General features: G+C 31.2%; 1 protein-coding gene across 11 annotated transcripts in view; it reads right to left on the bottom strand.

The window, feature by feature from the left end:
* The window catches only part of RIMS2 (regulating synaptic membrane exocytosis 2), a 304,062-nt gene that overhangs the window by 169,683 nt on the left and 121,588 nt on the right, over positions 1-12,791 (bottom strand). For all 11 annotated transcript variants that reach the window (XM_005879299.2, XM_014550249.1, XM_014550250.1 and 8 more), the window contains 6 exons: positions 11,618-11,748; positions 9,220-9,391; positions 7,017-7,170; positions 4,509-4,577; positions 2,786-2,942; positions 1,217-1,333 (listed from right to left, as the gene is read on the bottom strand). In XM_005879299.2, the coding sequence (XP_005879361.2) occupies positions 1,217-1,333; positions 2,786-2,942; positions 4,509-4,577; positions 7,017-7,170; positions 9,220-9,391; positions 11,618-11,748 (800 nt within the window). The remainder of the gene's footprint in view (positions 1-1,216; positions 1,334-2,785; positions 2,943-4,508; positions 4,578-7,016; positions 7,171-9,219; positions 9,392-11,617; positions 11,749-12,791) is intronic.

The raw sequence follows: 12,791 nt of genomic DNA, 5'->3' as shown, positions 1-12,791 counted from the left end.
AGGACTCCTTCCAACTCCTAATCATGCCAACATAGTTTATCTTTCATTCATTCTTATTGTACTTATAAACATAAATTTTTATAGGTAGCATACCTAGAGTTACACCTAAAGACCTAAAAAACTATGAAAAAGTCAAACAAATAAAAGTAATATACTACACTAACTTTCATTCAACACTGATAAAGACTTTAATTTAATAACTTCTTAATTTCTTCTTAGGTCTCAGACTCAAAAGCCAATACTTGCTTTACTCTATTAAAGAAAACATGTGCTAAAAAACAATGAAATTACAAGCATGAATTGAATATATAACCCTGTATGTAGACATAACAAATTAAGGATATTGACAGATACAGCTCATATTAGTTGATTTAAATCCCCCAAGTATTTCTACTAAAATTAGTTTAGGTAGCATACAAAAGGACTTCTGAGTTCCCTTGTTATTTTATCGCAACATTCTTTGAATGGTAAATTACGTTTTCTTTTCTTATTTCAAAGCCATTTGATAGTTTGGGGAAAATATCATAGCATTTTTTATTTTATAAACAACAAACCATGAATTAGAGTTAATCAATTTGCCTAATTAAAAAATGAGTAGTAATTAATGTATGTATTCATTGATTCCAAGTATGTCACATTTAATAGAGCAAATTCAGAGAATTCTTCCAAATACAGCAATCAACAGCATGATTCTTTACGATGCTTAAAAAGTTTGCTAAAGCCATGAGGAAGAACCTCTTCATGAATCAGTTTTTGTGTTTCCTAAACAAACCAGACTTATCTCATATATAAAAGTATATATAAAAGTATATAAAAGTCACATTGATTTCCCTATGAATGTAACAGACTAAAATCTATTGTCTCATGGAAGTATTTTTATAGATAATAATTAAAAGGTAAAAATAATAAAACACCTCATTTTCATTATGACTATCATTATAACCTCATGTGCAAATTTACTAACTTACTAATTTGATTTAACAAAGGCCCAGAATTGCAAGAGCAAGATGATTTATTTTTTCTTACTAAAGAAACTATTGTGTTTTGTTTTGTTTTAGTTTTTTTTTTAATGATGTGGGGGTCATAAGAATGAATGTAGGCATTGTGAAGAAAACATAGGGTTTAAGAAATTTCAGAATGAAAACATTTAATAGTAACCCCTTTTTCCTGAAGGCAGAGATTATAATAAGATAGAAGAGAATTTAACCATATTCACCTGTCTCTGTCTGGAGAATAATGGTCATCCATGACACGATGTCTATCCATTCGGCTAATTGTATTATAATGGCCAGTAGTAGAGCGTGTCCCTCGAAGTCCCTGGTCCACATTCCGACTGAAATAGCAAGATCCATTAAATATATTAAAATCATAATCGTGTACTATACTGACAAATGAGATTTATTAATAAATACAGTAGAAAAAGACAAAAATTACTATCATGTCAAGTCCACGGTTTTTGTTTTGTTTTAACTAATTAGTTGTACCTCTGGCTAATGGTATAAATGTCCACTGGAGGCTGACAGTGAAGTTAGGAGATTAGTTCTAGAACAGAGATAAGGATAGCGATAGGATTATCAAAGCTATTAATACAGGACTCTGAGGTCTCTAGTAGTGATATTCAATGATACAAAAATACTGCCAGAAAAATTGATCAGTGTGGAGAAAATGAGTTCAGCATGTTGCTTATAGATAATATATTGCCAGATCCTATTTTAGGGATAATGATTGTTTTAAAAAACCTAAACTGAAGTCTTTCTAATTGATCATGATGATTTTTTTAAGCTACTATTCTTGGTCTGGATCATCTATTTCCTTTTCATGATAGAATAAGCCTTTTATATAAGCTCCTAATCATATCACTCTATTGAGAAGTCTACCACATTTAAGAAATTACTTTTCAGAAAACTCAATAATTTTAGTTTCACTGACAAACTTAGTTAACTCAACATCTGCAAACATTTTAAACTATGTTTATGAAGTTAATATATTACATTTCCTTTTTAATTTCTTCAATGTCTAAACTTAAGTAAACATTTTAAGTACTTAATATCCTTATAAATTAAATAAGTTAAATTTATAAATACAAACCTCAAGTTCTCTTAGATGGTTCATACCATGCATCAAATTAAGATTATGATTAAAAATTCCAAGTCTAAAATTAATTCAATTATTCATTTATAAGAGGAGCTATAATGTTCAAATTTTAAAATTCAAAAGATTTCAAATTTCTTCAATATTCAAGTATATAAGTTGTGAATTATGCACATATTTATTAATGGCAAGCATATTATTTCCACGGCTCTAACTCTATTAAGCCTTTCAGTACTTACCTGGATTGATCAGAGTTTTCCACGAGGCGTAAAACCTGGAGCTACAGATTTACTAAGCCATCCTTCCCTTTAACTCTTCACATGATGGTTCCTAATTTTAAAGTACCATCACATGTTTATTTTTTCCTGTTCCTTAAGTTATCAATATCTCTACCATTTATGAGTATAGTAAGTTGGTCATAACTACATCTGCTCAATATTGATAAGTGATTTCAAGCTGGATCCTGTTTATAATTTTGAACTCTTCCAATAAAACAAGATCTGGGTCTTCCAAAGTCATGAAGTAGACTATATTTTATTTTACTCTCATTATGTAGGTTATCCAATAGCATCTTTGTTTTTCCTGAAGTAACTTTTTCCACAAGAATTTATTATCTTTAGAGGTTATTCATGGTATTTTACCATAAGAAGGCTTGTAATACCATCCTACAAATAAAATGTGTATGCTCTCTTACCTTTGTGGAGGAGGGACACTGGGTGACCATGATCTAGTCCTTCCTATAACATCCACTCGGTGAGGAGACCCTGATGGTGAACAGTGGTTGGATGACATTACTTGTTCTGGCACTGATAATGTTGAGCTTTGAAGATCTCGACCATTGTGTCGATAATCTAAAGGTGGAAAGATTAAGATGACAGTTACCTACACACTAAGTCCTTTTGTATTTTCTACTTTACTGAAAAACATAAAATGTTGGTGAAGCTGACGCCTTTGAATATGGTAAAGGTATAGTATAATACTAAGACATAATAATACTTTGTAAACACTTAAAAAAGAATGACAAATATTCAAATACATTCCTCAACGGATTATCAAATGATTCACTATTATATTCTTTACATAGGCAGAAAGAAAAATGTAGAAACAAGGATGATTTTTCTGATGTTGAAAAATAAGGAACCCAGGGCAAATACTTTGAATTATTCAGGTTTTCTAAACACTATTCAGTAATAGAAAAGAAGAAAAAATATAGACAGTATTAACCCAACTAATGAAAGATTCCTATAAATTTCTTTTTCAAAAATACACTTCCTTTAACAGAATGGAAAAATAATAAAATGATCATATTTTTGCCATTCTGAAAATAGAAAATGAAAGAATTGAGATATGCCAAAAATGGCATCAAGATGAAGAAGTTCAAAACCTGAAGGAAATTTTTTAGGATAAAGAAAACTGGAAAAATCAATTATTAAAGGAATAGAATACAATTGGGGAGAAAACTGTTATTATTCCCAAGCCAGAGACTATGAGAAATATTTTTCAAAGCCATTTTATAAAGGTTTAATTCACAAACCATAAAACATGTAAATTATTTTTGGCAGTTTTAGTAAATTAATATATTGTTCACCCTTAGTGCAAAAATAAAAACTAAAAGATAGCCATGGAATTTTTAAAAAGTAATAGGTAACCTGATAGCATGTTAACTGATGCAACTCTAACAAAAATTGCCAAACAAAAATTCTTATCAATAATTGATGCAACTGTAGCATGTTTTACATGCAATAGAACTCATTTTGTTCAAGGTAAAATTAGTCGTACCCTTGAAATTTGTTAGGTTAATTTACCTTCAAGAAGAAGAGAAACATTTTTATAATATTAATGAGTATAGTGTGATATGTTTTTTTCCAGAATTTATTTTTTTTAAATGGCTACTTACCTAAATTTTAAATCATCCGATAATTTATAATAATGAATTAGCAAATATTTTAAACGATAATGCCATAAGTTCAAAAGTAGCTGCAGCTGATACTTAACCAACACAACAACAATGAAAAAAAAATTCAAAATACTTATTCTAATATTTGACATATTTGGGTATGTTGGTGATCTCAAAAAGGTTTTCTTCTCTTTCACAGTGTTAGCACAGTATGTAAAGAACTTTTAATTATACAATTCCTCAAAATTACAGAAAAATCCTTATTATTTAGTGGTTTAAAACAGGAAATTAATAAGAATTCACTTATCTAAAATATTTCCATATGAATATTCAATCTAACAATTGGTGCAGGTGTTCCAGCAATAAGAACTAATCAGGAATTTAAATTACCATAAGGTTCTTTTTGGTGAGATGAGGAGGCAAGTTATTTCTTTCCCATTTTATCAGTCTGTCTATCTATTGGTAAATAATGATGAATTTACTCTTCCTTCTTATTATGAAATATTTCTGAAATTCTTACCTGACACCACACCAATTCCATCATCACAGTCATAATCAGAGATTTCACTGTCACTTATTCTCTTTGATCCTATAAAGCAAACAGCAATAATCAAAATTGGTAATTACTAAGGAAAAAATAATAATCTCTCACCAACCTGAAAAATCAATGGAAGGATTTTGACTGGAATTTGAGAATAAGAAATAGAGAGAGAAGGAAAGTCACATGAGTTCACAAACATATTTTACACATATTTCATGATGTAGGTATGTTATTCTTGAAATGTGTAAGCTAAAGCTCTCAAACAGTTTAAAGCTTAAAATAATATTAAATATCAAATGATGTATGTAAGTGATGTGATACTGACTGACAAAATGTATTGGAGAAAAAGTTAGTCAAAATAGCTAAGTTAAGTCTTTAGATGCTTTTAGACCAAGGCACTTGAATTTAGGTAAATTTTAAAACATAAACAACATGTTCTTTCAAAATCATTCACGTGTCTTTTTCTAATAGGACTGTCTAATAAATTAAGTATACCCAATTATTTAATTTCCACACTCATGGAGAGAAAACATAATTTAAGACATCTCAAACATCCCTTTGTAACTATTAGTTTAGCTGTTTCTCTATTGCTTTGAGAAGAAAATTTGAAATAAATCATTCACAAACTGACAAATACATCTAAATTGTGAATTGTGTCATGTTTTCTAAGAAATAGGCTAAGACAGAACAGTAAAAATTATTATGAATCAGGAGCTCCATATATATGTTTTATTGCAAAACAAACCCCTAACAAAATGTTAAAATGTTTATCATGCTTGGCAAAAATTGCATTGATAATGAACTAAGTAGAACTTCAATGACTAAAGCAGATTATCTTCATGTGAATTAGAAAATATATCACATATTTAAACATGTCATATTTTATTTTTAACATATATATTCTCTACATGAGTCTCAGCAATAGGCACACCTAACATGATAGAATCTTTCAAAGGAGAAAACATATAATGATAAATAAAAACAGTATTGCTATTTCAAAAAATGACTTGTTTGGTCTAGTTACATTTTGTTATTCATTAAATAGACTAAACTCACTTATCAGAAAATAAATGCTTTCCTGTAGGTTTATAAAACATTGAGATCTCACATTGTCTAAGATGTTTAAAATAGCAATATTTGAACATTCTAGGAATGCCCTCCAATATTAGAAATACCCTATAAACTTTTTTTTCTTGTTTTGCTTGTTACAATCCCTGCCCTCTTAGGACAGGAAGTCTTTGTTGCCAGGAACTGCATTCTTGTTTTTTTTCTTCTAATGGTTAGGTAGAAGAAAAAGATCTGAGATTATGTGGTCTCACTGAATGAATTCACTATTTTCCTTCTAAATTCCTATGTCATTAAACTTTAGACCCAATCAAATCTGAGGCTGTTAATAGCTCCAATTGACATGCAAATTAGAATCATCTGATGACATCCCAACAGACTGGGCATATAAGGGCTTATATAATTAGTACATACATTCTAAACAGACTCAGAAGAGAGGAGAGATAACACAGATGAAGTTATTGAGAGATTAAAGAAGAATAGTGTAATGTGCTTACTTTAATATGCCAGGTATAATACAGAGCAAAAAGATTACATGACTCTAATATTGATTAAGAATCAGATCTGCCCCTGATATAAGATAATAATGACACCAGTAAAAAATATCTAGCGGTCTGTATATATGTATATGTAATTACCATCCAAGAGAAAGAAATTCAATTGGGTAGAGAATTAAAAGAAATATTGGCCTCCAATGTCCACACAAATAGCTGAAATCCTGAAAAACTTAATTGTGAAATCATGTCTCTTTTATCTTACACCTAGCAACAGCATCATTTTGGTTTTGTCTCAATAATTTGTTTCCATTCACTCTTCTTCAAAGACTGGTGATGGGCTGAATGAAAGTATAATAGGTATGATGTTTTCTATTTTAAAAACTGAAAGGGTGATAATATTACATTTTACTAAGTAAAGAATTATTTGAGAATTTTAACAAATGAATCTAGTTGATATGAGACAAAGAATGAAGTATCAAATTAAAGAAATCTCTAACTGAACTTTTGCAGTTCAAATGTTATGAAAATAGTTAATATCAAATAATAAATTTATAAATGATTTCTGTCATGTTAAAAAAGAAGATTTTTACCTTAAGATGCTACACAACTTTAACTGAAAACAATAAAGAATATAAAACAATAAAGACTTAAACATCCAAATACATTTTCAAACTAATGTTTCAGGAAAGTAATGAATAACATTACTCATCAATGAATCAAAAATAACTGTTTCATTCGGGGTCAGACTATACATACTATATATAGGTATAACCTCATTTTAGTGTATCAAACAATTAAAGGTTTCAATAACAGCTATGAAAGCACTGAGATACCTGTTAATACCCATAAAGATATCTTCAAATTCCATGTCATATCTATCATTCAAGATAATTCAATAAAGATATAAATTTTACTGAAAACTTACTTTGCAGCCTCCGTGTTGGGCTCTCTCCATGGAGCTGTCTTCGTGGCATGTATGGAGAAGGATGGGGAAGTGGGAAGGAAGAGACATCATGGGTCTGAAGTTTGTACCAATGTGGCTCATCATCTAATAATGCTGTTTCTAATTCAATTAAAATCTACAAAGCCAAGAGACAAAAAACCGTTATATACCAATAATACAGAAACTCTCTTAAAATATAATAGTAATGCTATTAGATCCAAAGCAAAGTTATTCATATGTTTTCACAATAAATAAGATAAATATTTATAACTTCTTAATTATTTAAAAGTTTTAAATATCTGAGATATTTAAATTTATTTCGACTAACCACTTACTAGAGGCTGTTGAATTTGCTATGAGAGAAATAACACCTATTATTAAAAGTGTCTAATAATACTAGTGTATTTTATAATTTAAAAAGCATTTTCATTCATTAATTTAGCCTTTTCATAAACTCTAAACGGAGAGAGAAAACCAAATTAGAAGTGTCTAATGGGTATTAAAAACCATGTTATATGTTGCCTACATTTTCTGGGGGGAAAAAAACAACCTACTAGTTTGGTCTTGCTTATTCAACTTTTACAGAAAAGGATATCAAGGCTAAAAAAGGTTTAAAAGAGCTTGTCTCAGCTCACATCAGCTGGTAAGTGAAAGAGGTATAATATGAACCAAATAAAACTCTGTTCAATATATGCTGCTAAAGATTCAAAATAGGAACATTTGATTTTTAAAAATGAAACATACTATAATATGCATTTTAAAATATAAATGTTTAATAAATTTTAACAGGAAACTAGTTCATAGAAATAAATAACTCCTTTTATTTTCTTTTAGAGTCAGGTACAAATACGACAGCATTTATGCTTAGGAACATGAGAACTGCTATTTAGTGATAAATCACTATTTAGCTATGGGAGGTAACGAAGCAAAATAGCTAAGTTCTTTCATTCTTCCCAAATTTTCCCTAGTCATTTTCAAAGTTATAGGCCCTGTATTCCAAATTCTGACACATACACATACACTTATTTAATCCTCATATTAACTCCTAGCATTCCTACTTGGTTGAAGAGGAAACTGAAAGAGAAATAGATTTAATAACTTGCTCAAGGACACAGGCTAGGAAGCAGAAGTGCCACAAATGCAAGACCCAGACAGCTGTCCTGACAACTATGTCACCCTTCTTCCTAACTGGCTTATTACTCTTTGATTACTTCGCTACTGACATTCAGTTTAACATTTCTGAAGGTTGTTGGTTTTCCCAGGAGGTTACCATTTTATTTACTCAGGAAAACGAATCATGTTGAAAAGTGCTGAAAGCAGGTAACTTAGTGTGTTAATAGCTGAAGAACTGCCCCTCATCTTGCCCCTCTCCAATTAATTAATTCTCCACATTGCACTAAAACATTTTTCTCAAGTCCAAGGCAATCAAGCCATTCTCTTTTTAAAATCTACCACTGGTTCCCATTACCCACAGGATAAAATCCAAACTTTTTAATGTGACGGGTTAAGGGACACAATCCGGTGTCAGTTTAACCTTCAAGTCTCACTTCTTACCACTTTCCCTTCCAGCTTCAGTGCCGTTGTCAAGACCCCCTCAACGCTAGTGTCTTGTTATTCCCCCTTCAGAAATTTCACTCCCCTGGACCTTGCTACATTCCGCTTTCTCTGTGGAGCGTTACCTGGACCACTTTCCCCTCCTTGGAACAGCAAATATGTACATACTCCTATTGCATTACTCTGTAACAGCATTTGCCATCCTATACTATAATTGCCTATTCACTCATCTGGAGTCCCAGTGGATTATAAATTCCTTGAAGGAAGTAACATGCTGTATTCACCTTGGAAGCATGAGAGCCTAGCATATTACAGGTATATTACAAAGCTTAAACAAAATCCAGGACGAAATGACTGACCTAAAAGCAGTACGACTGGTTCAGTAAACTAAAATGATATGCACACATTATAAAACAGCAATATATATATTTGTGAAACTCCTATCATTCAACAATGAGACATAAAAATACAATAAGAATAAACATGTAAATATTGTCACAGAGTATTTAGAACCATTGTTTTTTGTGACATCAATAAGTTCTGTCTTAAAGCAGTAGCTAAATTGATTCCATCAAAATATAAATTTTTACTGGCAGTCATATTAAAGAATATATTAGGGGATGGCACATACCTCTCCTAAGAATTCACTTTCTTCCTCTCGAACTCGAGCTTGATCCCAAAGGGTAATCTCCAGCATTCGTTCCCGAAATTCTCTCCGGTGGACTGGAGAATAAATGAATGTTTGGTTCCACTTGGGTTCCAATGTCTTCTTTACAGTTTTCGTTCTTCTTTTGTTTTTATCGCTATGAAAAAATTAGGATATATGAACTTATATAAAACTTTATTTTAAATTTGCCATACAATTATTAATGTAAAATTTCCCAGGAAAAAGGTCAAGTAAAGTTTTGCCACAAATTTGTCCAAAATTACAAATGTTGTAATCTTTAAAATTACTATTAAAATTTTTAAGTTGTATAGTTATATCACCTTTGTGTATTGACTTAATAATAGCAACATTTCAATAAGTTTGAAAATTTTCCATGAGATAATTGAATACTTTATCCATCTCAAAACCTAAATAAGACTACTGAATCTTATTCCTAAATTTTTTTAACATATTGCCCAATTGGAAACCTTCCAAATGCTAATTAACCAAAAACTCTTCATATACGTACTATTCACTTAAACTGCCAGAGTCTCAATTGACCAAAAACTCTAGTAAATTGTGATGTTCACCACTTCACTGTGATAGTTTTCTCTCACTCCAGTCATTCTAAAATTTTAACTAATATTTTAAAGCATCTACTTATATCCATCCATTACAGAATGAATTATGAAACTGTCAAGAGACAAAGTTCCTTCCATGAAAGACAGTAAGAAAGCATGTATTTAGTGGGAGCCTTGCTATCTAATTCAAGAGTGGTCTATACTGTGATCTGAAAGGGAATAGAAGCAGCAGCCTTGACTTCCTCCTAAGGAGTGAAGAAAGCTCTCAAAGAATGGCTATTTCAGACGGGATTTCTTTTGTACTGGGTGGGAGGGAGACTAGATAATCTCTGAAGTTCTTTGCAAACCTGGCAGATATGATTAGAATTTAATAAGGCAAACTGAAGTTTAACCTAGATTTAACACTCTAGTCATGGATGTCCTCTTCCTCCATTGCAGTTCAAAGGGTCTCCCCATCCAAAAGACAACCTAAGTTGTTAGAGAACAACTATCCTCAAGCAAACTTTGTAAAATAAAATGAGATAGCAAATAACTTCTGACAATTTTAGAAATTGTCCCCCCCTTGACATATTTTCTGAGAAATTTCTATGACAACTTTCACTTCAAAATGTGTATCATAGCCCTAGCTAGTTTAGTTCAGTGGATAGAGCATTGGCCTGCAGACTGAAGGGTCCAGGTTTGATTCCGGCCAAGAGCACATGCTTGGGTTGAGGGTTTGATCCCCAGTAGGGGGCGTGCAAGAGCAGCCAATCAATGATCCTCTCTCATCATTGATGTTTTTATCTCTCTCTCCTTCTCCCTTCCTCTCTAAAATCAATAAAGTATATTTTTTTTTAAAAAAAAGAAAAAATGTGTATCATAAAATGTAAGGCCTTTCTTAATTCTTTCATCCTTTTCATCTTTTTCTTGGCTGAAATTGTTCTTCAGAGGGTACTCTGACACCCAACTCAACCTGGAAGACCTAAACTAAGTAGATGAGGGCCGAAAAGTGTAGAAACATATTTAATAAGATCACATTGTGCCCAGTCATTTCCAACCTGAGAGAAAGGAGCAGACCTTGAGAACACCCTGCCCTGACAGCAGGATGCAGAACAGATGCGGGGAGGATAACTGGGGCATTTACTGTTTTCTTTTTCCATCATGTTATTGAATAATCTCTTTTATTGCTCATGTGCCTGAAATTTACGGTGATTAGCAGATAATTTTTGATAAGTTTTTTCTTCAATCCTAATTATTTAAATCAGGGTAGAACATCATTTATGTTGATTAGCAAGGACACGCACATGATGACACTTGAAGAAGCTGATTTTGGGCCAAATGGTAAATTTCCTTGATTACATGGGGTGATGAAATTAAAAGTACACTCATTAATTTTACAGAATTTAAATAAATAGTATCTTTGCAAGAGAAGATAGAAATTATAGAGGAATACGATGAGTAGTACCTTTTAGAACCATTTCTAGCGTTTGCCTCTGCAGTGTGTTGAAAATACAATTTATTTAAAGGAGGCAAATTTTTAGTAATTTTGATAAACAAAACATATTATTTAAGAAATAATACACACAACCAGAAATAAATAGGCAATAAAATAATATATATTATAGACATTTGATATAAATTTTAAAAACAATCCCAAAGTATCTACTGTCACTATTTTGAATCCTAAGAATGATTATGCTTATGTTAAACTTCATAAGTATCTGAAAGGTATGATAAAAATAAATGATACAGAATAAAAACACTCATTGCTATTAACGTTTCTCACTTACTTTCAAAAACATTTTTTTATTTCCTATCCCTACCTTCTGTCTGGAAGAAAGTAAATTTTAACGTAAGGATTCCTTGGCCTCCCATCTTCCCTGGACGGGAGATCCTTTGCTCCCAAAATTGTAACTATGAGTTGGTGACCGACCTTGTCAAACCATAGTTTTATCTGAAAAGCAAAAATATTCATTTATCAGCTCAAACATTTACTACCTTAACATAATTTTTATGTCCCCATCTTCATTCACCACATTCTCTTACATTAATACTGGCAGAGAATATAAATTTCACTCAGTAAATTGCATTTAGTCAAAATAAAGGGATATGCTTTAATAACTTCACTGAATAGAGGAATTAATCCAAATATGTCAGTGTGATTCATAAATTACTTGGAATTTTCTTATGCTAATATGATTGCTTATTAACGTGCACATAATAATTATACTACCTTAACTAAGGACTTTCTATGCAATGATTGCTGAGTTTTATCTTTATGCAAGAATCACTGTAGTTCATTTTGGCTCCCCTACAATAGTGAGCTCAAATACATGCTCAAAATGAACTGAATAGATAGTAACTTGTTTATATGTCATTCATAAGAAATGTTTAAGCACATGTTTTATGTAACTCCACAGCAGAAGACATTTCAAGAATTATAATCGCCAGTAAATTACTAATAGCTTTGGGGGGGGAGGATGGGGGTTAATGGGGGGAATGAGGACACATTTGTAATTCCTTAACTAATAAAGAATTTAAAGATTTAAAAAAAATTACTAATAGCTTTAGTCAATAGACTCCTTAAGTTTGTATTTAAAACTGTAATAAAGTCATGTCTTTAAGTTTTTCTTCGACATAAAGTCTCTTTTTTTGTTTGTGATGTAAATGTAGCACATCCTTAGAAAATAAGGGTAGATTTTTAAATTTGAGATGTGGAAATGTGAATAATTTCCCTATGCCTTAATTAGGAATGGGAACTTCAGATCCAGCTGCAGAATTAATTTGATGTAACTATTGTCACCTCCCACACACGTACCTCACACTCCCACACCTAGCTAGCTGATTCTACTGTGTGAAGATCTATAACTGTGGCTCTGACCCACAAATTGGTTCAGAACTCACCTGATACTATCTTGAAATTGATATTGAATGAAAATTTTTAAATTTGGGAATAAAATATATTTATAGAATCTGTATTTTACAGTTTATATATTT

Source organism: Myotis brandtii, unplaced genomic scaffold (genome assembly GCF_000412655.1).
Source record: "Myotis brandtii unplaced genomic scaffold, ASM41265v1 scaffold59, whole genome shotgun sequence".
Classification (NCBI taxonomy): Eukaryota; Metazoa; Chordata; class Mammalia; order Chiroptera; family Vespertilionidae; genus Myotis; species Myotis brandtii.
The sequence above is the reverse complement of the archived record's forward strand: the minus strand, read 5'-3'. Positions and strand labels throughout refer to the sequence as shown.